Source organism: Equus caballus, chromosome 20 (assembly GCF_041296265.1).
Source record: "Equus caballus isolate H_3958 breed thoroughbred chromosome 20, TB-T2T, whole genome shotgun sequence".
Classification (NCBI taxonomy): Eukaryota; Metazoa; Chordata; class Mammalia; order Perissodactyla; family Equidae; genus Equus; species Equus caballus.
In genome coordinates, this window is record NC_091703.1 from 64,354,755 (window position 1) to 64,379,029 (window position 24,275).

General features: G+C 36.2%; 1 protein-coding gene across 8 annotated transcripts in view; it reads left to right on the forward strand.

Annotated features, from left to right (window-relative positions):
• ADGRB3 (adhesion G protein-coupled receptor B3) overlaps positions 1–24,275 on the forward strand; it is a 645,078-nt gene that overhangs the window by 363,808 nt on the left and 256,995 nt on the right. For all 8 annotated transcript variants that reach the window (XM_014734522.3, XM_023625136.2, XM_070244801.1 and 5 more), the window contains 2 exons: positions 9,072–9,174; positions 21,040–21,083. In XM_014734522.3, the coding sequence (XP_014590008.1) occupies positions 9,072–9,174; positions 21,040–21,083 (147 nt within the window). The remainder of the gene's footprint in view (positions 1–9,071; positions 9,175–21,039; positions 21,084–24,275) is intronic.

Genomic DNA, 24,275 nt, shown 5'->3' on the forward strand with positions numbered 1-24,275 from the left:
TTCTTTTTTTGTTCCTTCTTCTTCTCTCCAAAGCCCCCCAGTACGTAGTTGTATATTCTAGTTGTGGGTCCTTCTAGTTGTGGCATGTGGGACGCCGCCTCAGCATGGCCTGATGAGCAGTGCCATGTGTGCGTCCAGGATCTGAACAGGTGAAACCCTGGGCTGTTGAAGTGGAGCGCGTGAACCCAACCACTCGGCCATGAGGCCAGCCACTGCTTTAATTATTTTCAAAGCAATACTTTGCATAATTTCCTTCATGGAGACTAGAAAGGAGAACTTGACATGACATTTTGAATAGATAAAATTTAGAAATTTTCCTTCATACAAAGACAGAAATAACTTCGCATGTTGACTCTTTTATTTAGATTTTTTTCTCTTGCCCTAATATGCATTAACTATTCTTCAAACTGAAATTTTTATTTTATTGTCCAATTGTCTTCCCTTTTGTAATTAAGTAGATTCATATTGTCCCTTCAACTGAAGAAAATATGCTCTCCTCCAGTCCAAACTAAGTATGTGCTATTCTCAGCCTCGCACTGTTATTCCTCCTCAGAATAATTTCTTGCAGTTCAAAATGGTAGAATCAGAGGATATTAGTGCTGCAAGTCCCTTTAAAGGTTGCTACCATCCGAACTCTAATTTTGCAGATGAGAAAACTGAGCCCTTTATGACTTCACTGACCTGCCCAAGATTCCATGTCTAGTAGGTGGCTGAGATCTAATTCACCCAAGTCTTCTGTCTGCAAAACCAGGCCTCTTCCACTGCCTTGTTGCCTCTATTTCATTAGTATCAATTCCTTAAGTAGTGCAAACCATGTGCTTCTGCCTTACTGTGAATACACATGTATCTTCTGCAGAAAATCTTGAAAGGCTCAAGAGATAGCCATGCATGAGCAGGCTCAAGGAGCCTTGGGATCAACTTGGTGGCCACAAGCCAGGCTGTTGATATTAAGGCCTGAGGCTGTTACTCTTCCCTCTCCCTCATGACCACTTTTAGGCCTGATAGATAAAGACTAGCCAGCCAAGGCCAGACGGTCCTTTGGGGGAGCTGAGGCCACGTCACACAGGCCCCACTCACAACAAGGAGTTAACAACCACCCACAGCCAAGTGGGCTCTTACACTGCTGGTGAGGATGTCTAACTGCAATAACCTTTCAGTAGGAAATTTGACGATATTGAGAGGTGTTAAAAATGTCTTGTCATTGATACAGCAATGCCACTTCTAAGAATTTATCTAATGGAAATTATCTCTAAGGAAAAAAAGTGTATCCAAGCATACAAGAAGGCCAAGAGTTAAGAAATAGTTGTAAACAATCCATTTTCTGGTTCACTTAATAAAGTCAGGTTCCAATTTTGTGGGAAAACTGTAATACTTTTGAGTATATGAGCAACGTGTAATTTTCCTGGTAGGACAAATGGAAGGCATAGTCCTGAAAAAAAAGCTTTATAATGTAGCTATTAACATTCAGGATATTGTAAAGTATCTAACGAAAATTATATGCAAATTCCACTATAATATTAAAGTGCCAGAGAAAATAAAGATGAAGAAGAACAACATTCTCATAAGCCAATAGTAGTTTGAAAATTATCTTTTAAAAAAGGAACAAATTTCAATAATGCAAAATCCCACGAATTTGCTGTCAAGTGCAACAACCTAATAAAGATAAATGATGCTGAAATTTTTTCATATTTAGGAAGTGGAACTCATCTGAGTTCCTAATATTACAAGAATTAAAAGCAAATGGAAAAAGCAATTGAACTAAATAACATTGGAAATAATAGAAAAATGTAAACATAATTACTTTTATGCCAACACATCCTGAAGGCAATCAACCTGAAGCAGTGATTTCCCTCAAGAGTGTGTGTTCTTCAATTTCAGGAGCTAAATTTTGAGCCTTGCTTCTCTATTCTGAATTTGCAATGAAATATTGTAGTTTTAAGATATTCTGTGTCTTTTTGTAATGTTCTATCATGAGGACATGAGAAATTAAATAATTTTCTTCTTTATTGAGGCTGGATAATATTCCATTGTATGTATATACCACATTTTCTTTATTCATTCATCTGTCAATGAACATTAGGTTGCTTCCACTTCTTGGGTGTTGTGAATAATACTGCAATGAACATAGGTGTGCAAGTATCTCTTCAAGATCCTTTTCAATTCTTTTGGATATATACCCAGAAGTGGGATTGCTGGATCATATGATAATTCTATTTTTTATTTTTTGAGGAATCTCCATACTGTTTTCTATAGCAGCTGCCATGGAAATTAATTAAGAATAATTAATTAATTTTACATTCCCACTAATAGTGCAAAAGGCTTCCAATTTCTTCACAACCTTGCCAACACTTGTTATTTTCTGGTTTCTTGAAAGTGGCCATCCTAATGGATGTGAGGTAATATCTCATTGTGGCTTTGATGTGCATTTCCCTGATGATTAGTGATGTTGAGCATCTTTTCATAAACTTTTGGCCATTTGTGTATCCTCTTTGGAGAGATGTCTATTTAAGTCTTTTGCCCGTTTTTAAATCTTATTTTTTGTTGTTGAGTTTTAGATGTTCTTTATATATTCTTGATATTAACTCCTTATCAGATATATGGTTTACAAATATTCTTTCTTGTTTCATAGATCACCTTTTCACGCTGTTGATTGTTTTCTTTACTGTACAGTTTTTAAGTTCAATGTAGTATCATTTGCCTATTTTAGCTTTTGTTGCCTGTGCTTTTGGTGTCATATCAAGGAAATCATTACCAAATTCAATATTACAAAACTTTTCTTCTACAAGTTTTATAGTTTCAGGTCTTGTGTTTAGGTCTTTAATCCATTTTGAGTTAATTTTGGTATATGGTGCAGTGTAAGAGTTCAACTTCATCCTTTTGCATGTGCATATCCAGTTTTCCCAACACTGTTTGTTGAAGAGACTGTCTTTCCCCATTGTGTAGCCTTACCATTCTTGTCAAAGATCGTTTGACTTTATATGTGTTATATGTGATGGTTTATTTCTGGGCTCCCTATTCTGCTCCTTTGATCTGTGTGTCTATCTCTCTTTATGCCAATTATCATATTGGTTTAATTTACCGTAGCTTTGTAGTGTGTTTTGAAATCAGGAAGTTTGGGCCTCTAGTTTTGTTTTTCTTTCTAAAGATTATTTTGACAGTTGGGTCCTTTGATATTCCACGTGAATTTCAGGATTCTTTTTCTATTTCTGCCAAAAATGCCATTGGGATTTTAATAGGAATTGCATTGAATCTGTAGATCACTTTGGGTAATATGGACATTTTAACAAATTAAGTCTTCCAATCCATGAACATGGAATTTCTTTCCGTTTATTTGTATCTTCTTTAGTTTCTTTCAGCAGTATTTTTTGTACAAGTCTTCAGCTCCTTGGTTAAATTAATTCCTGAGTATTTAATTCTCAATACTATTGTAAATGGAGTTGTTTTCTTAACTTCCTTTTTTGTATTATTCGTTGTTAGTGTATAGAAATGCAACTGATTTTTGTGTGTTGATGTTGTATTTTGTAACCTTGCCAAATTTGTTTATTAATTCTAATATTTTTGGGGAATCTTTAAGGTTTTCTACATCTAAGAACATGTCATCTGTGAACACAGTTAACTTTGCTGCTCCTTTTTCTGTTGCCTTTTATTTCTCATTCTTTCCTAATTGCTTTAGTTAGGATTTCCAGTACTATATTGAATGCAAGTGGTGATAGATGGTATCTTTGTCTTGTTCCTGATCTTACAGGGAAAGCTTACGGTTTTTCAGTGTCGAGTATAATGTTAGTTGTGGGTTTTCATATATGGCCTGTATTATATTGAGGTAGATTCCTTTTATACCTAATTTGTTGAAAATCTTTGTCATAAAAGAATGTTGAACTTTTCAAATGCTTCTTCTGCATCAGTTGAGATGATCTTATAGTTTTTGCCCTCCTTCTGTTAGTGTGGTGTATTACACTGATTGATTTTCATATGTTGAACCATTCCATCGCAGGGATAAATCCTGCTTAATCATGGTGTATGATCTTTCTAATGTGTTGTTGAATTCTCTTTGCTAGTATTTTGTTTAGAATTTTTGCACTGATGTTTATCAGGGATATTGGTCTGTAGATTTCATTTCTTGTGGTTTCTTTGATTTTGATATCAGGGTAATGCTGGCCTCAAAAAATAAGTGTCCCCTCCTCTTCGGAGTTTTGGGATGTTTTGAGAAGAATTGGTGTTAATTGTTCATTATATGTTTGGTGAAATTCTTCAGTGGAGCCATCTGGTCCTGGGCTTTTTTGGGGGGAAGCGAGGTTTCGGATTGCTGATTCAATCTCCTTACTTGTTACAGATCTGTTTAGATTTTTTTATTTCTTCATGATTCAGTCTTGGTAGGTTGTATATTTCTAGAAATTTATCCATTTCTCTTATATTATCCAATTGCTGGCATGTAATTTTTCATAGTAGTCTCTTATGAACCTTAGAATTTCTGTGGCATCAGTTGTAATGTCTCCTCTTCATTTCTGAATTTTGTTATTTGAGTTTTATCTCTTTTTTTTCTTAGTCTAGGTAAGAGTTTCTCAATTTTGTTAATTTTTATCAAACAACTCTTAGTTTGATTTTTTCTATTGTTTTTCTATTCTCTATTTCACTTATTTCATCACTAATCATTATTATTTCCTTCCTTCTGTTAACTTTGGGTTTAGTTTACTTCTTTTTGCAGTTCCTTGAGATGTTAAGTTAGGTTGCTGATTTGAGATCTTTCTTCTTTTTCTAGGTAGACATTTACCCCAAAATACTTCCTCCTTAGTACTATTTTTGCTGCATCCCATAAGTTTTGGCATGCTGTGTTTTCATTTTCATTTGTCTCAAGGTATTTTCTAATTTCTCTTGTGATCTTTTCTTTGATCCATTGGTTGTTCAAGAGTGTATTGTTTAATTTCCATATATTTGTGAATTTTTCAGTTTTTCTCTTGCTACTGATTTCTAGTTTCATTTCACTGTGGTTGGAAAAGATACTTGGTATGATTTCAATCTTCTTAAATTTGCTGACTTTTTTTGTGGCCCAACCTGTGATCTCTCCTGGAGAATGTTCCATGTGCACTGGAGAAGAATGTATATTCTGCTGTTGTTGGATGGAATGTTCTGTATATGTCTGTTACATCCAGCTGATCTATAGTGTTGTTCAAATCCCCTGTTTCCTTATTGATTTTCTCTCTGGTTGACCTGTCCATTATTAAAGTAGGGTATTAAAATACCCTACTGTTATTGTGTTACCATCTATTTCTCCCTTCAGTTCTGTCAATGTTTGCTCCATATATTTGGGTGCTCTACTGTTAGGTACATATGTGTTTATAACTGTTATATCTTCCTGGTGAATTGGCCCTTTTATCATTAAATAATGCCTTTTTTGGTCTCTTATTACAGTTTTTGACTTAAAGTTTCTTCTGTCTGATAAAGTATGGCCATCCCTGCTCTCTTTTGGTTACTATTTGCATTGAGTATTGTTTTCCATCTTTCAGCTTCAGCCTATGTATGTCACCTAAAGTGAGTCTCTTGTAAACAGCTGCAGTGCATTTTATCATCACTTTTTTCCTCTCTTTAAGATATAGTTCATGTACCCTAAGCACCCTAAGACTTTGTAAAAATTGTGAAGAATAACTTGAGTCTCCTTTGAATGAATAGCTCTGCACATTTTTTAATGTTTTAGATACCCACTAGCACAAACCTCAAGGACAGGAAAGAACTTTATTACTGTAGTGATGAAATCCACTTGGCTGTAAGATTTGCTTTCCTAGCAGTGAATACAAATGTGTACACAGCCAGGAAGCATTAGTAGATCACAAAGCCTGACATGGCATATAAGGAGCCAGCTCTTAGCTTATGCGAATTAGAATAAATTGATGGAATAAATTAAAGATAATTTTGTACACTATACACTTTTTAAAAAGAGAGCCATTGCATAATGTAAATTTGCTTATTTTTCCTTCATTAAGCATTTTAATACTGTGATATTGCCATTACATTTTAAATTAACTTGGTCAGAATTTTGATATTTTTGTTCAGTATGTATGTATTTAATAAGACATTCAAACATATGCTGAGCACTAGAATGTGCCAAACGTAATGCAAGTGAGTCTCTATAAATGCTAGATATAAATCTTACCCTCAATGAGCTTATAATCTTGTGGAAGGAGACATACATAGCATTAATGGATGCTATGGAGACAGGTACGTGTTGCTGCGTTGAGGCACAACGTGGGGGGGATTACTCACATAAATGTGATGAGCACATCCATCTGCATAAATACATTAATATGCATCCCTTCCCAATTGTATTCGAAATATGTTAACACACATGGATTTAGCAAAAGCTGTAAGGCAGACTCCATTCCCTAGGATCTTGTCTACCAGGCCAGTTGAGTAGCTGATGAAGCTGACACAGTGTAGCATACCCTGCAGAGGTCTGCTTGTCTTAGCTGCTTTACTTTCCATTTGCCAAAATCCCCACATGCGCAAACACACAAAGAGAACTTCATAAATATCTTGACAAAATTACAAATTCTTGTTTGGAATACCCACATCTATATTTTCCAGTAATTATCCACCTATGCAACTTTAGAAATAAAATGAAATATCTGTAAACTATCAAAATTAACTATCATTTATTAATTAATATTAGCAGTCATTGGGTTTTCTTTATGGCAAGGAGAAGGGATTACACACACAATAAGACTAAATGGGCAGATTGAATTTGGGTGATGTGTAAATGTTTTTGTTTCAGATAACCAAACCAGAACTCAAACACATTCAGGCTAATCCAATAAAGGAACTTGCATCTGTGTGCTCAGAGTGATTATTCTCTGGGAGAAATCTCCACAGGTTTTTGTGGTGACAGGCAGACATTCTCCCCAACTCCAAGTCATACACAAGTTGTCATTCTCTGGGAATCCTGTTAGATCTACTAATATAATTAATCACCCCTCACAGCTTTGTTAATTCTATCTACTCTCACTTCATCTCTGATCACTTTTACTCACAGAGAAACAGGGGAGGAGAAGTTTGCAAAAGGAGTTTGGCATTTAGAGCTTAGTTTTACGTCCTTCTCGATGCAGATAATCTTCAATTGACTCATTTAGTATTAAATGAAATAAAGAACAGTTAACCGGCTCTTTCTGTTTGCTACTACTTTGCCGCTAAGAAAATTTTTTAAAAATTATGCTTTGTTGTTTTTTACTATTTACTGTTAGGCTAGAGACCGGGAATTTTCCTGAGTGTTTCAGAATTTGTTATTACTGAATACTTGAAAGATGTGTTAAAAAATGTTATTCCACTCAAAATATGTTTATAGTTCTTCTGCTATTAAATCTAGTAAGTTCTTCCAACTATGGCACAGCTTGGGATTCTTTTCTGGTGAAATCTTGTGGCAAAGACCATCTCTTTAGAGACAGCATTATCACAAAGAATGTGAGGTTCAACATTGTTCTACAATATTAGAATTATATGACTTTGATGGTACAGCTATTTTAGAAAACAGTGTGGCAGTAACTTATAGAATTAAATATGCTTTTACCCCATGACCAAGCAATTCCACTCCTAGATATTTACTGAAGACATTCGAAAATGTGTCCATGCAGAGAATATGTATCCCAATTATTCATAATAGCCAAATATGAATAGCTACTATTCATAAAAGCTAAAAACCAGAAGAAATCCAAAGATTGATTGCTTAATTGATGAATAGATAAAAAATTGTGTTATATCCACACCACGGAATATTATTTAGCTATAAAAAGAAGCAAAATGGGTGAATCTCAAAAACATTATGCTAAGTAAATTAAGTCAAGCACAAAAGCCTGTGTACCAGAGGTGTACTAGAAAAGGTGTAATTTTAGTTGACAACATGTCCATGGCTGCCTGCGAGTGGGAGAGGATCACAGAGGCTGGAGGAAACTGTTTAGGGTGAAGGATGTGTTGTCTGTCTTGATTTGGTGGTGCTTGCACGGTCGTATACAGTTACCAAAAGCATTAAGCTGCCCACTTAAAATTGGTAAATTTTATTACCTATGAATAATGCCTTAAAAAACAAAAAAAGACACAAAAAATTAAATGACTTTATCTTTGATAGCTGTTAGGAATTCCCCAGAATATTACATGCTCCACGGAAGAACAGCTGGTTTATTTCAAAACAAAAAAGAAGGGTCAAAAAAAAAAAAGTATATATATATATATATATGTTTCCATGTATTTCTTCTAGAAGCTAAAAGCACAATAAAATCTTTAAATCTCTAAATAATAGGTAATGTGTAGCATTTTATGCATTTTGGTTGAAAACCTGTATGTGCACGAAAGAGTTGATTCAGTTTTACATATTTATATTTATGGATAATTTTGGTGTTTTCTTTAAATATGACTATATTTAAAACCTTTTTGTGAGCAAACTGTGGTAAGATATTTCAAAAGGCAAAGGTGTTCCTTACATCGAGCATGTTGAAATAAGGAGGTGGCCTGTAAATCTCTTGCTGAAATGAATGATGATCAATAATTAGCAATAGCATTTATTTATGTTTAAACTCTACTTGCTTTCATGCTATTCCACATTCCAATCATTCTTCTTAATGAATTTTGAGATAGTCTGAAAAACGCTAAGATAGCACTTTGCAAGATTTGGTCTCCTGAGGAACAAAACTACTAGGCCCATCTTGAGATAAATGGATTATATTCATTTAAAGATTGCCTGAAGGTTTAAATTCACAATCCATCTCTCTTGGAGCGGAATCAGATTTAAGTTTTGGAAAGCTTGTCAGTGCTGTTGCTTTCATCTTGGCTGCATCTAAAATGGTCACATTCAGCAATAGCTTTTCCCTCCAAAATTTTCTAGTTCCAGATAGAGTTTGTTTATAACAAAAAATAAACTGTATCCTTCCATGAATTTTCCTTTAGTATTATGTTTTCAATCTATTTGCCCAGTGTTTCTATGTATTTGCTTAGGAATCTTTTATGTAACGTGCCATCCCAACGTGTATTGAGCAGTAGGAATTCATATTTGTCACCAATCCTTCCTCCTTTTAATCATAATTACTCTGTTTCAGAAATTATACTGTCGTTAATTCCAAAATCATCGTGGTCACAATAAGGCCTGAACCCAAAACAACTGATTCGTTCCTGGAGATAGAACTGGCCCATTTGGCTAATGTAAGTATCGTCTACTTGGCATTGAGCTGCTTATGGAATTGACCTTCTAAAGAAGGTTAACAGTCATCCTTTTGACTGATAAGACCAGAACATATTTTTAGAGTTGCAAATGAGTTAATTTGTTATGAAGAAGTATATTAGATAGGAATGAAATCCTATATTTTTGTTTGTAATAAAACTCTCTTTAATTTATCCAAGATAACAGTTAATAAATTGTTTATCAGTATACACATCTTTATTGGGCTCTGAGCTAGGCAATGAGGGAGATCAAGATGAATAAGACCCTGTCTCACCAGTGGTGGGAAGACTGCCATGTAAATAGATTTAAGATGCCTGCAGCAATAGAAGCTCTAGATGCAATGCAAAGGGCAGTGGTGATCTCCAGGGTGGGAGAATGGGTGTGGTGGCATTTAAAAGTGCCAACTCGAGGGGCAGAGAAGTTTCCTTATAAATACCTGGGCGCCCCAGTGATCTAAATCTGAACCTTCCATTCCAGAACAACAAGAACCCTTTCTTAAATCCATCCAACTGCCACTGAAGTTCTTCCGGTCTTGTTCAGTCCTTATGCGGAAATTTAAAATATCTACTTATCCATTACAGACTCGCGTTAAGTACTTAAATCATTGATGAGTAGGGGCAAGGAATGTGATTCCTATTGAGGCTTTCCTAACTGTACTTTCATGATTCCTATAGTAAAGTAAGCCAGTCTCAAGTGTTGTATGTACATAGTTGCTTTTTTTTTTAATTCCTTGAAAAGTTTCTATGAAGTTGACCTTTACATACAAATAATGGAAACACAAAGTGATTGTCATCTTCCCAATTTGATATACTTAGTGAATGGCATATGGAATTTAAACTCACATCCTGTGGTTTACAAAACCTATGTATTTTCTGCTATTTTATAATTTCTGATTTCCCAAAGAAGGCAGCCTGGGTTTTATAAAAAATAACAATTATCTTCCCTGTGAAACACTTTGACTAAGGTGTTTCAGCTTTCCTAATTCATTTAATGAAAATTGCAAATCTCTCAGCAATAGCTTTTAAACATCACAGTTAATACTTAAACTATTAGGTCTTTTCCTACTTTTGCCGAAATTTAACCATACTGGCTGTGTCTAACTTCGAGAATGTTTTTTATTTCTACAATATCTACTTCCTCACACCTTAGACTAGCCCTGACCTCATCACCACACTGAAAACTGGGAGATACTTTTAACACTGCTTTTGAGTAGGGAACTTATTTCTTAGTGTGTTCAAAATTCATTATAAAAATATTTATTTACTTATTTGTTTTTATTGTTGTCATGGTAATTTCTATCCAGCTATATGCACTGGTGAAAGATAGGGAGAGAGAGGGATTCCGTGCACTGCTCACTGGGAAAGCCCTACAGTGTCAGGATGTACCATGTTCCTATGGAGAATACATTCCTGTAAATGGACATTCGCGAACATCCTAAATAAAGATAAAGTTGGCAGTGTTTAACGAACATGTTAATTAGATGACTTTTTTTTTCATAAGTTGAAGAAACAGTAACCTCAATAATAGTGTTAATGAAACAGTCTCATTATTTCAATTCACCAAAACTACTTGAAATGACAGATTTAAGCTTGGAGCCAAACTTTTCTCTTCTGGGGGTATATTTTGTTAGCCAGTTTACAAAAGAGATAAACTGTCTTCAGAAAAAAACAATTCTACATATAGAAACCAGAGGGTATACTCAATAAATTTTACTCAGTGCCAGCTAGATCCTGGAGTGGCAATGAAAGTCAGAATGTAAGAATGGTGAGGTAATTGTCACAAGTCACTTAGAATTAATTCTGTCTTTCCATATTTTGAGTGAGTTGACCAGATTCCCAAAGCAATGCTATCTCCACTCTGGAAGGCCTAGATTTAAGAGAATATAGACAAATCTGTTACAGAAAGGGGGCAGAGGGAGGAGGGAAAGAACAAAAGTTCACACTGGAGAAGAAAATGCCGTGAAATTTTCTCCCTCACTTCTGTCCTGTCCTCACTTGAACTGCCCGCCCGTGCTGTCCTCAGAGGCCACCCCACTAACAGCCACGCAGTGCAGCCTCTCAGGACTGCTCAACCCCTCATTTCTTCGCTCTGTTTTATAAACACCTATCCCACTGTCGTCAGAAGAGTTCACTCAGTCCTTCCTGCTCGACTGTTTTGAATTTCTAATGCCTGTTGTATTTAAACTTACCATCCAAGTTAGATTTTGTAAAATATTTTATTCATCACTGAAGGAAAGAATGTATGACTTATTTATTGAGTATCTTAATATTCATTACCAGTCCTATAAAGACATGTTCTATATACTGATTTTAATTTATTTCCATTGAAGAGAGAACCAAAAGGGCCTATACTGAAGTCTAATAGTCTTCACTAAAATGTGAAGAAAAGATACGTCTTAAACATGAAAATTGAAGTTGATTAGAACAAGCTGAAACTTCATTATAACTATAACTATATATATATATAATTATTGTTATTGCCTTCAAAATTGAACTGTTTTAGATATGACATATTTCTAATATCAAGTCTGTCTACTTTCACTTGTTTTCTTATATCAAAAGTATCTGCTATACTTTCCTGAGCTCAGAAAAGAATAATGACTTGCAGATTATATCTGTTTCATATACTGTGTGGGGAAAAAAAATGAAGAATGGGAATTAATAGTTATAATGAGTCTAGGGAAAAGCCTGTTAACATTTTCTAAACGAAATGTGTTCTTTTAAAAAGCTTTTTAACAAATAGCATTTAAAGTATGTTAACTGTAATAAGGCCCTGGGGAACTGGCAGGAATAGGTAATAGAATATGGGATCTTGAAATTCAAATTGTGTTTAGCAAAGCCAATTGCAGTTTTAACCAGCTCATAAGTCATTAAGGAGTAAGATGCTATTCCTAATTCAGTTTTTTGGGCTTATGGCTTTGTAGTCATGACCTATGGAGTCAGAATTTGTGGTCCTTCATGCTTAGGCATAGGAATTGCTTTCTTTTAAGAAATATCAAGTTTTCTTTTCCCGGAAAAATAATTTTGTTTTTCATATTACTTAAGGTTTCTTCAGTGTGACATTTATATTTATCAATGTTGTTAGACTCTCTAATGAGTAAGGAAAGTTAATAATTTTATTGAAAGTAATTATTGAGACCTAAAAAAGTACAGTAGAATGGACCTGTATGTATACACACACATACATGCACGCAAACACACCCTCGCGCGCACCCCCCCCCCCCCCCCCCCCACCTTTAGGATGCCATGGGTCTGATAGGTCTGAGTCTGCTGTGGCGTTCCAAGGCGGGTAACATCCCTATCTTTAAAGATGAGTTAGAAGAATAAAAAAATAAATGCGTTTTAGTCATCTCGTGCTCTGTCAACTTTGCAAGCCTGAAAATGCATTTTTTTCCCCAAAGAAGAAGTCATTATGTAGTTCCATCTCTAGTGGAAGGATGGACTGGACTCTGCTGGCCTGCAGTCTCTGCAGTCTAGTCTCGTCTTTCTTTTTCTTTCTTCCACTGAGCAACAACTCTAATGGTCTGGGCAGGTTGAACCTGCTGTCTCTCAAGATTGAGAAAAATGCATGAGGTTTATTTGTAGTTCTCAAATTGGTGATATTTGTTAAAGCTGCCATGGGAATTCAGGCTTGTGGGTTTTGTTTTCTTTGCCATATTTGCTTGCATACTAACAGGATCAAGCTAGCAAATTAAGTTGTTTGTTTTCTGTGTATAACCTAAAAATTAATCATGAACCATGGCCTTTGTAAATCATAGTGGAAACACAATGGAAGATGTAATGAATATGCTTGCTACCATTAGATAAGTGTGAGAGACAATGAAGAGAGAGTCTAGCATTCATCAGTGGATATTTTCATGAATATCAAAGGCTGATAACAACCTAAGGAATTAAAAATCACTTGGCAGAGCTTAAAGAAGTACGGTCTATGCATATGTAATTTTTACAAAGGGGTGTTGTATCTTTTTACTTTTTAATTACTGTTCTGCCCTGGCTTTTGTCCATTTGGAAGAAATTTCTGACGGCCAGCCTGCTTAAAGCTCTTGGTAATTTTTATGGGAGAGTCTTGAAATGCTAACTAAAGAGGCAGATTGATGGCTCTGCCAACAGCTGAAACTGAGACAGAAATTGTTCTCTAGCTACAGTTTTTTAGTTATATCCTGCATTCCTAAACTTGGGTAAGCATCTTTCTCACTTTTTCAAGTTCCATTTATTTTTATTCATAATACATAATTGATATTCTTCAAGAATATTTTAGAGTAATTATGCTGTTGGAGCAGGGGTCAGCAAACATTTTCAGTTGAGTCAGATAGTATTTTAGGTGTGTGAGCCATAGTGGTCTCTCTCACATCTACTCAACCATGCTTTTGTTGTGTGAAAGTGACCCTAGATGATGTATCAACAAATGGGTGTGGCTCTGTTCCAATAAATTCGTATTTAAAAAAATAGGTAGCCAACCAGATTTGGCCTCAGGACTATTGGGTTGTCAGAATAATGGCCCCATAGAGATGTCCTCATCCTAACCCCCAGGACCTGTGAATATGTCATGTTACATGCCAAAAGGGACTTTGCAGAGGTGATGAAGGGTAAGGATATTGAGCTCCAGGGAAATTATCCTGGATTATCTGAGTAGGTCCAATTTAATCACATGAGCATTAAAAGTGTAGAACATTTCCTGGCTGTGGTCAGAGAGATGTAACGTGAGAAGGACTCAACCTGCTGTTGCTGACTTTGAAGATGAAGGGAGGAGGCCACAAGCCAAGGGATATGAGCAGGCTTTCAAAGCTGAAAACAACCTCCGGCTGTCAACAAGGAAGGAAGTTTGGATCTCACTCTTACCACTGCAATGAACTGAATTCTCCTGAAACCTGGAGGAGCCTGGACGTGGACTCATTCCCAGGTCATCCAGACAGGAGCGCAGTCCTGCCACCACTTTGATCTCAGCCTTGCGAATCCCTAGAGTGGAGCCCCAGCTGAGCTCACCAGACTTCTGACTTACAGAGGCTGAGAGATAGTAAATTTGCGTTGTTCTGTGCTGCTAGGTTTGTGGTAGTTTGTTACAGCGGCAATAGAAAGCTAACAGCCCTGCATTGGAGAGTTGCAAAATGAATTTTGAGATTATGAAAATAATATAAACTTATCCACGAATAGTGCCATTTAGAATCCGGTACACTACAATGCTAATGGTACATTATTCGGTGAAAATCAGTCAGCAACTAGATATTACATTTTGTTCTGCTGATTATCATACCAGCACTTGGGAACCTGGTGAAAGGAATCGCCAGACAGTGAGAATGGCCAGTGTAAAGTGGTGGGGGTGGGTATTAAGGAAAATTGAGGATGCCACGAGACAGCAGTGCAGTATAAGAGTATAACTTAGCAAAACTTCCCTGCTGGTGGCTGATAGACTCGAGCAGTGCAAACACCCCTGCCAGCCCTTGTCTCTGCTACAGCCCCATTAACGTATGATTGTGACACGTTATTATATCCTCTTGAGTATGAAAAGAAAATACCTAAGCTTTATGCTGTATCTGTATGGAATCCAGTTATGGAAGTATTTGTTTGTTAAAGCTATTTGCCACTTCAACACAAAGGAAACACTTGGAGAGTTTTCACCCCTAGATAACCCATTTGTTTGTTGAGAGGTGCACGAGATTTCTGTGCAGGCATTGTTGGAGATGATGTAATCATATATGGGTAAAATAAACCACCCTAAGGCATTGCCCCTCTCTGGAGGCAATGGTTTTTCTTGAAGGATACACAATTAAATAATTCCCGACAGTGGTTCTACTTTTTACTGCTTCCCATATGTCAAATAGAAAGTGTTTATCAGGAAATAATGTACATTCAGGTTAGTGATATAGCTCAGAAATTAGAGAAGCAAGCTCTTATCACATCCACAAGAGTAACGTCCTCTGGTTAATGTGGCCTAGGGAATAACACATAGCAGGAGCTGAATTAAATATGTGCCCAATTAAATAACTGCCAGAGCCTCGAGAAGAGCTGTGTAACATGAATGTGACTCATCCTGATGAGACAGTATTCTGCATTTCTCACTTCAGTGCCCTTTATATCATTCTGCTTTAGCTACAGCCAACTCTATCTTTTCTGTCTCCTTCATTTGAATGGTTCTCCATGTAATGCTTTCCATAGAACCTTTGTAAATCCATTCAAAAATTCCGAGTCTCCATACTCCTATTAAGTAAGAATACAGTATTGCATTTTCAATGAGGCTCTTTAGACTTGAAGTATATGTCAGCCACCCCCTCAACAAAAATGACAGACCTAGATTTAGCTCTTTTTAACAATCTTTTAAGAATACTAAACTACAGAACAGTTCTTACCACAACCTTGAGAAGAGGTTTGGAGAACATTCAACAGACTATTTCCTGTTGTTGAGTTTCATGTTGTACCTTTTTCAACTGCACCATCCCTTGGTGATGTATTACACATTCAGGGACTATGGAGTTGTCTATATGTTAAGAACACAACCCAGAGGGGGTTCCCTCTCAGTGCTCAGCTTTCAGTGTGCAGATTTGACTGTAGAAAAGTTTACGTCTACTAAGATCTTACTTCCCCCAACATGCATTCCCGAGAGTTTTTTTAATATGTCTTTTCTCAAGTAGTATTAGAATTATAAGTAAGATATAAATTAATCTTCTGCGGGTCAGGTCATTCATTTTGGAAGTGTTCTCAAGGAATTCCCAAAATCTATTTGTGCCGTTATATAATAACTATAATTAAACTTGGTGGGGGGAAAAAGGTAGTGTAAGCTTAGCAAAATCTAGGTCATTTCAATGTAATGTCTTTAGGTCTAAAATGTAGAAAATTAAAGAGAGGCAGTGTAGTGCTAGCTGAACGATCTTTCTCCCATACACATTCAAGAAGTTAATGCACAGTTCGCTAGAAGACATGACAGTAAGAAGCATCTGGGACATCTGAGTCAGAGCATTGGAAATGCTGAAATATTACGATGAAGTCACTGCCTCCTCATGTCCTCAGATGCTTTGTCTCTGTGCTTACGTTGCCTCTCAGACAAGAGAATATTTTTGTTTCAAGAAGACTCTGAAAGGTACAAGAAAGTTAAGAGGTTTCTGGATTCAGAATTTACTATGGCACGTGAGCACTAAGCATTTGAAAGTTTGAAGAAAAACGGAGTAAAGTAACTTTATTTCTGCTGCATGTGTCTTAAGCAGTGCTTCTCCAAATTTGATGTGGATAAAAATCGTGAAGAGTGGAGGGAGCAGTTATTAGAATGCATGTCCCTGAGTTTAGCCCCAATTTCAAAATTTGTGGAGCCAAGGAATCTATACTCTTAATAAGCATCCCACTTGATTCTAAACTAGGTCCAGAGAAAACACTTTGAAAACATTGAGATAGCAAGTAGTGCAATTAAGAGAGCATGTCAATTAGATTTATTCAGAACTTAAAAATACCAAGGAGGGGCTGGCCCCATGGCCGAGTGGTTAAGTTCCCACACTCCTCTTCCGTGGCCTGGGGTCCGCTGGTTCGGATCCTGGGTGCAGACCTACAGACTGCTCATCAGGCCATGCTGTGGCGGCGTCCCACATAGAAGAACTAGAATGACCTACAACTAGGATATACAACTATGCTGGGGCTTTGGGGAGAAAAAAAAAAAAAGAAGAATGGCATCAGATTAGCTCAGGGCCAATCTTCCTCATCAAAAAAGTGTGCTTTTAACAAAAAGAAGAAGAAAAACAACTCCAAGGAAAATTAGAGAAACTTGGTCATCATTCATTTTTACTGTGACTTGACTCTTATATTTTCTGTAACCAACTTGCTTCAGATCTGCTCAAATACCATCTTATTAGTGAAGCTTTCCCAATATACAAAATTGTAATCCATCTACTTCTCAGTCTTCCCTACTCGTGATTGACTTTGCTTCATGGCACAGATTACTATTTAACATGTCATATATTTAATTGTTCATGGTTTTGTCTCTCTCCCTGCCCCTTTCATTGTGGGTAAGTCTCTGAGTCAAGGACTTCATTTTGTTCAATGCTGTATCCCCAGTGCCTCAAAGGACACCTGGAATGTATTAGGAATTCACTAAGTGATTTTTGCATGAATGAGTAAACAAATGGATGAACTTGTTTTGATCATCTTCCTGACTCTCTCTTCTCAGTTCTGTGCTTTGTGACCGTGATTTACCATAGTGAGATGTATTTAAAGTATTCCTTAGGAAAAAAAAAAAAGACTAGGAAGAAGAAAAGGAATTCATTTATGAGTACCTTTCTAGAATCATTGAGAGCTAGAGCTAGAAAGGATGCTCAAATTCCCTGTTTTATAAATAAGAAAACAGAAAACTTTTGCAGACCAAAGCAAAGGAGAGAACCACCTGTAGAAATATATTGACAAAGCCAGTGATGTGTTCTCCTGTTAAATAGATATATTGATTGGGTTGATGTTGAAACAGAGGAGAGAAGCAAAAGAAAATAGCGAAGATTGTTAGACACCTGAAAGTGGTGTGTAGAGCATCTGTGGTAACCAGGAAATTTGGGTCATGGTACATTTTTAAAATGCTTAAAAGTGGAGGAATAGAAATATTTAACTTGAGTTCAACTATGCTGTTTTGGATGGAGTCAAGAGAGAATTTTTTTGCAAATAACGTACTTTTCAAGAATAGCATATCCTTTCAAAAAGTTTTCAAATACATGCAGTTTTAGTATTTTAAGTGTCAGTTATATTGATAGCTTTGTAAATTAATCTTCTTTAGCCCATTTGTCTCATTTACCTGACAATTTTTGTTTACTCAATTTAAGGCATTTCCTAAATCTCCTCCTGTAGGTTAGTTCACAGCTCGCCTGTTTTCCTGTAGCTCCTGTCGTTACACTTTGTTACTGCTCTCTGTTGGGCTCACCATTTCCTGCTATTGATTTCCTGTAAATTCCTCATAACAGATCTTGTAGCAGAGTACCTTTGAGAAAAGTATCTGAAAATTACAACAAATATTTTACAAGTGGTTTCTCAACAGAACCTTTTAACCAGTTTTTTTCTCCATGTTTAGAATTCATTCTTCGTGGGTTTGCTTTTCTTTCCCATCACACATTCTTCTTCTCTAGGTGACCAGTCTGTCCAGCTACTAAGACTCCTCTGATTTGTTTGTTCTGTTTATTTATCTAAACTTCAAATGTTTAAATAGCTGACCCCAGCTCGCAGGCCTGCATGTTGGTGACTGTGCTAGAATGCGTTGGGCGGGTCTCAGGATGTCTAGTGAAACGCCCGATCGAGTGGTGCATTTGGAACCTGTGACAATTCTCACGTGGATGCTTTCTAAATTTTCACAAGGACAAAAAGAGAGAGAAGTAGGAGCTAAGATCTAGGAGGTGAGGGGTAAAGAAGGTAGAAGATGAATCTGAGGGTTGACAGAGGTGTGGATAAGCATGGAAGAAGCATTTCTCGTCTTCACACTTTTGTCTGAAAGCGGTAATCATTTTCTTTAGAGGAGTAAATAGGAAAGGTATATCCCAACAATTAAGTTCATATTATATTTCTTTTCTAATATTATTTTCTTTTGTTGTAACTGTTATGGCCTCTGATTATGAAATAGTGATCATATGATCAGTGTCCTGTATTGGTTTATATAGAGACTTAACTTACTCCAACTCATACATTACTAAAAGAAGTGAACTAGATTTAGAGGGTCTGTGGTCTGTGGTTCTTCACCTACAGTTAGTTTCTAAATATATACTCCCATCCCCTTCAATGTGATATTCCAAGGATAACATTTTCTATAAAGTGTTCTGTGCTCTTTTGAACAAGTCTATAGATAAATATAGTATAACTTTATGATACGACCTTGTAGCTGTGCTGAGGATTTCTTAGGAAATCACAAGCTGTATGAAAATTTCAGGTAAAACCAGATAGGGTATCACAGGATGATGGAAGAAACCAATTTGAAATACCGCTCCCCTCCCCATCCCTTGAACATCCAGATCAGTGCCTCCCGGAAGAATCAGATAAGCACCCACTTCTTCCATGACACTTGCTCTAACATAGGCCATGAGGCTCTGTCCCTCATTTGTCCCTTACACTGTAAATTAGGACTAGTGACATTTATATGAGCATGTCTTTTTATTGTTATGGCAACATTCCATATGTGTGTTCCTCATCAACTTCTGTAAGACTATAGCCTTTTTCAGGGAAAGGAGTGTTTTTATGCACTAAGAGCATAGTTTATGGGTATAAGCATTTGATAAGAAGTAGATCACCTTGGATATGTATATGATCTTTGAGGGATTTGGGAGAAGAGCAATGGTGCTAAAATGTTGGAGTTAGTCAAATATCCCTGTTAAAATGAATAGTAACTAAAATTGGGGTGAATTTCACACATTTTAGAATAGTGAGCTCAGTTTTTATTTCTAGTGAAATTCTAGAATGGATCCAGCAAACAGCACTTAGAAAGGCAACATTTCACGAAAAGCCTCCTAGACTTTTAAAGTTGTTGCTTTGCCATATACTCCCAGGGACTGTCCATTTGTAGACAAGACTGAGGGCTGAGGGCTGTTCATAGCTGGCTGTCACTGAGGGGACATGTCCACCTGCGAGAAGGAGCCAGGAGCCTGTATCAAGGACTGTAACTTTTCCCTGCCTTGGTCTATTCATCATTTTTATTAATGACTTGGTTGGATGACGATCTAGACATCATGTTTGTTTCTTAATCCTGTAACGATGCAAAACTTGGAAGCAATAGTGAATATGTGAGATGTCAAAATCAGATTCAAAAAGCCCCTGAGAGACTTCAGTGTATAAGTAACACCTGTCAAGCTCAGGGAGAGACTACCAACATATCTGGCACAGTCTTAGCTTGCGACATTGGGAATATGGCACCTAGATTGGAGAGACAATAGTATCACCTTGTTCTGTACAGGTAGGACACAAGTGGATGGTCTCCCTAAACAAACACACTTCAGCAGTGTGTGCTCCAGGAAATGAGGGACGTGGAAGATGAGAGAACTTGAAACCACCAGAGTATGTTTAACAGAGTAGAGAAGACTCTTCAGGGGTCTGAGGGGATCTGTAGATATCTAATGATGTTGCATAAAGGAAGAATTGCTTGATTAGTTTCAAAGGGCAGAATATGGACAGGCAGACAAAGAGAAAAAAACCTTTCAACAATTAGAACGCTTCAGAAAAGAAAGTATTTCCCTGGATGATCCAGTGTGGAGAGCTCGTTGTGTCATCCTGAAGGACATGGTGGCTATCAATACATATTTATTGAACTGAATAAAAATTTAGCACTTTTTTTCTCATAGTTTCATTAGACATGATCTATGCAAATATAATATTTTGATTAAGAAGATATTGTGAGTCAACAAACTCTCTGGAAATGGACAATTAATGCAACCATCTCTTGCCTCTAGGAAGCTGACCAACTAGAGGCTGAAGAGAAACTGGCAGTGGTGGTGGCTGTACATGTGCATAATACAGAGTGTGTCACTTTGATTTAAAAATTGTAAATACTTTAGCCTTCTTAAAGGACATAATTCATCAATTAATATTTTAGAGGAAAAAATGAAATAGAAATCATCAAAATTCCAACCTTGTGGTATATGAGAGCTTCACTTTCAATTTTCCAAAAAACTAAATATAGCTTATGATATGTGGAATAAATGTATTGTTTTCATGAATAGAATTTCATAAAATGGGTCACCAAATCTATGAGAAAGGGCATGCAAATTTCTTATGTAAAAAAATAGAGGTGGAATCTTTAAAGTATTTTACTGCAAGATATGAAGTCTGCCATTCTGTTTGCATTTCTCATAATCCTTAAATATTTTATGTATGTACTCAAGATACATTTATTCTTTTTCTGCTTATTTTTAGGGCACTTTGAATCCCTATTGTGTGTTATGGGATGACTCAAAAACGTAAGTGACAGATGTTTTCTTACATTACTTTGGACTAAATATTCAAAGCACATTAAGTGATTTCAGCTGCCTGCTAGTCAACAGGAATAAGATAAGTTAGTGAGATATGAGTTAGACAGAGAGAAATTCTCCTTTTTGCATCTGCAAGACAGCATGATGAATGTGTTTGTGTGTGGTGATGCCATCAGGTTATGTCCCAAGATAGGACTGCGTTGCCTAATGTGAAAGGCACACTGTGATGCAAATTCTATGAGGCTTTTTTAAAAGCTCTAATATCTTAAAATTATGGAAGCTCGAATGCTGTTTCAATATTTTGCCCTAGCAATTCAGCTTAGCATTGCAGAGTGAAATAGCAATCTCTATGGTCATTTAGCCGATACATTACTTGCATGACCTTGAATCTGTTATCAGAGTAATGCAATATTTATATGGCCCTTTCAAATTGTTTTGTTCTAAAAACATTGAGTGACATTTGATTTTCTTCTTCATATATTTTATGAATTCATGAAGACAAAAGAAAATAATTGCAATGAATTTCAAGTAATTCTTCCATGTATTCCTTTGTAAGTAATTGCAAATATCTGGTCAAAATCATCTTAATCTCATTGATGATTCTATGAGATCTGAAGGTCTCAAAGAGCAGAAAAATCCATGATTAAGTCTTAATTAGACTCCTTACTACACTTGAAATACTTATGTAGGTTTATTTCAGTGTAGTAGCCTGATTATGCAATCTTGTTTTGTTATCTTTTGTATGGAGGAGAGTTAAATATCAATCAATTCTAAAAGCTAATACCACCATGTGTATACCAGCAGACAGGGCACCATTTTGTTGGGTTCTGTGTATTCTAAGATTTTCCCCAGTGTTCTTCCCACTAAATCTGATCTACATCTAAGGTTTTATGATGTTACTTGTCTCTCATCTGTAGTTATCAGAGCATCTAGAAGGGAGATGTTCTTAGAATTTCTGCTGGCAATGTGCTCATTCCTAGAATACTGATACAATTTAACTACAAGTATCTACATGGGTGAGAAATCAGTGATATTTTTTGCTAGAGATTCTGATATTCTAGGGATCCTCTTTTCCTAGGAACTTTAGTGCCGTAAGGAGAATCCCAACTTGCCTGGTGATAACATGAGCTGCATGTGCTCACTGATGTCATCATTTTCTTTTTCTTTTTGAAAACCTATAGAGAAATCCATGGTAGTAAAATTTTTGCAAGCTTTCCTCTCTACCAATAGCCAGAGAAGACTTTGATAGTATATTTTAAGGAATTGCTTAGTATGTTGTAGAGCCGAGGGAAGATTAAAATGCTATAAAAATCTAATTGAATGTTGTGTACTCAAGAAAAACATGCCATCTTAAACTCCTAATTATAAACACTTGCATATCCCCATCAATAACACCAACTTTGATTTAGTTTTATTATCTCTTTAGTGGGTAGGGTGTGCTTCTACGTTGATCCAAGCAGGAGAAAGTGTTCGTTATTCCTAAAGACTTCTAAGACTGTTGAAGGGATGCTACAGAAGAAACAGCAGTTCCCTGTGCTGTGCAGCTCTGGGTTTCCTCTCACAGATAGTGTGAGGCGTTCAGTTTAATTTATAAAGCAATTGGTGTCTGAGGGCAGCAGCGTTAACCTTAGGAATCAATCACGTTCTACTTTCTCTAACATCTGCTGGGAACATGACTCTTATCCATCACAAAGAACAGGACTTAGCTTTACAAAATTCAACTTTTAAGTTGTCCTTGAAGAAAGCTATTCAGTGAGAGGAGGTATGTTTAGCTGCCTTTCAAAGCAGATTATCTCAAGAGATCAGTGTAGTTCGTGCTTCCTTGATGTACCTGAAAAGGGATCAAAAAGCTTTCCACTGTGACAGAACTTCTGTCCCATCACACTTTTTACCAGACTGTTTCATCATTAAATTGTTTTTCTGGGTGAGTTTTAAACAATGAAGGTTAGGACAACTTTATTTCCTTTTTTCACGTCTGTTCTTCAATTTTAATCAAATTCGTCTACACAATAGCTTTATTGATGCAATGATTTTCACTTTGAGTTTGTCTTCCGAGTATAGTTAATAGTGAAGAGATATGCCTACTTCTTTTTATACAGAAAAGAGTCGACCTAAATGATGTTTTCAAGATTGCACTAATAAAGTTGAAATTACAAGTTGTCTTTTAATTTTGGTTTATCAAATTGCCTTCCTTTTTAATTTTTTAAATTAATTTTCAATTACAAAAAGATTGCATGAGTGTCTTTTCCTTGTAAAACTTTAAAACATAACTGGTAAGGCCCCAGTGATCATTACCTCCTTGAGAGCCCACACCCATCCATCTCCCCAAGATCACTCCTATTTATAACATCAGGCATCCATTTATGCACTGACACATGTATGCAGCCATAGACGTTAATGCTATTTTTACGTAAATATTATCAAACTGTATGTAACACTTGGCAATCTCAATTTTTAATTTAACAATGTCTTGGAAATTTTACTACATGTATTTAATTCGTTGTCCCTGCTGCTCTCTATAGATACATCCTAATTGATCTGGTGTTCCCTATTTTGATGGCCATTAAGGTGATTTTCAATTTATTAGATTCCATAAACTGTGCCTCTGTGTACCTCGTTGTACATCCCTCCTTGAGGGCTCTGACCACCAGATCCACAGTGTGAGCCTTTATATTCTATCTTTATATTAAACGATTTTCTATTCTTCACAGCATGCATTCCTACTTTCGTATTTATTTTTGTTTGCTGATTGTCTTCTCCCTCACTAGAAAGTAGGCACCATAAGAGAGATTCTCGTCTTTCTTATTTGCCACTGCACCCTCAGTGATGAGGACACTTGCACATACCATGCATTCAACGAATATTTATTGGTTGGTTTTGCACAAGAATTAATGTTTGAGTATTTCTCAGTTATCCTTTCTACATAAGAATTATTTCCACTTAACGTTTCATTTTATTTGTGACTTACATATTTCTAGCAATTATTAGACCTAACATTTGGAGTTTGAAGGGAGAATGCTTCAGCTGGTTACTGTACTAAGGTCCATGATAAAAAAAACTAATTTTATTTCTAAGGGCAATCTGTTATCCTGATAATCTGAAACAAAGATATTTTATTTTAACCTGATTAGACACAACAATTTTAGACAGTTTTAAAACATTTTTATCTTGCCTTGGCTA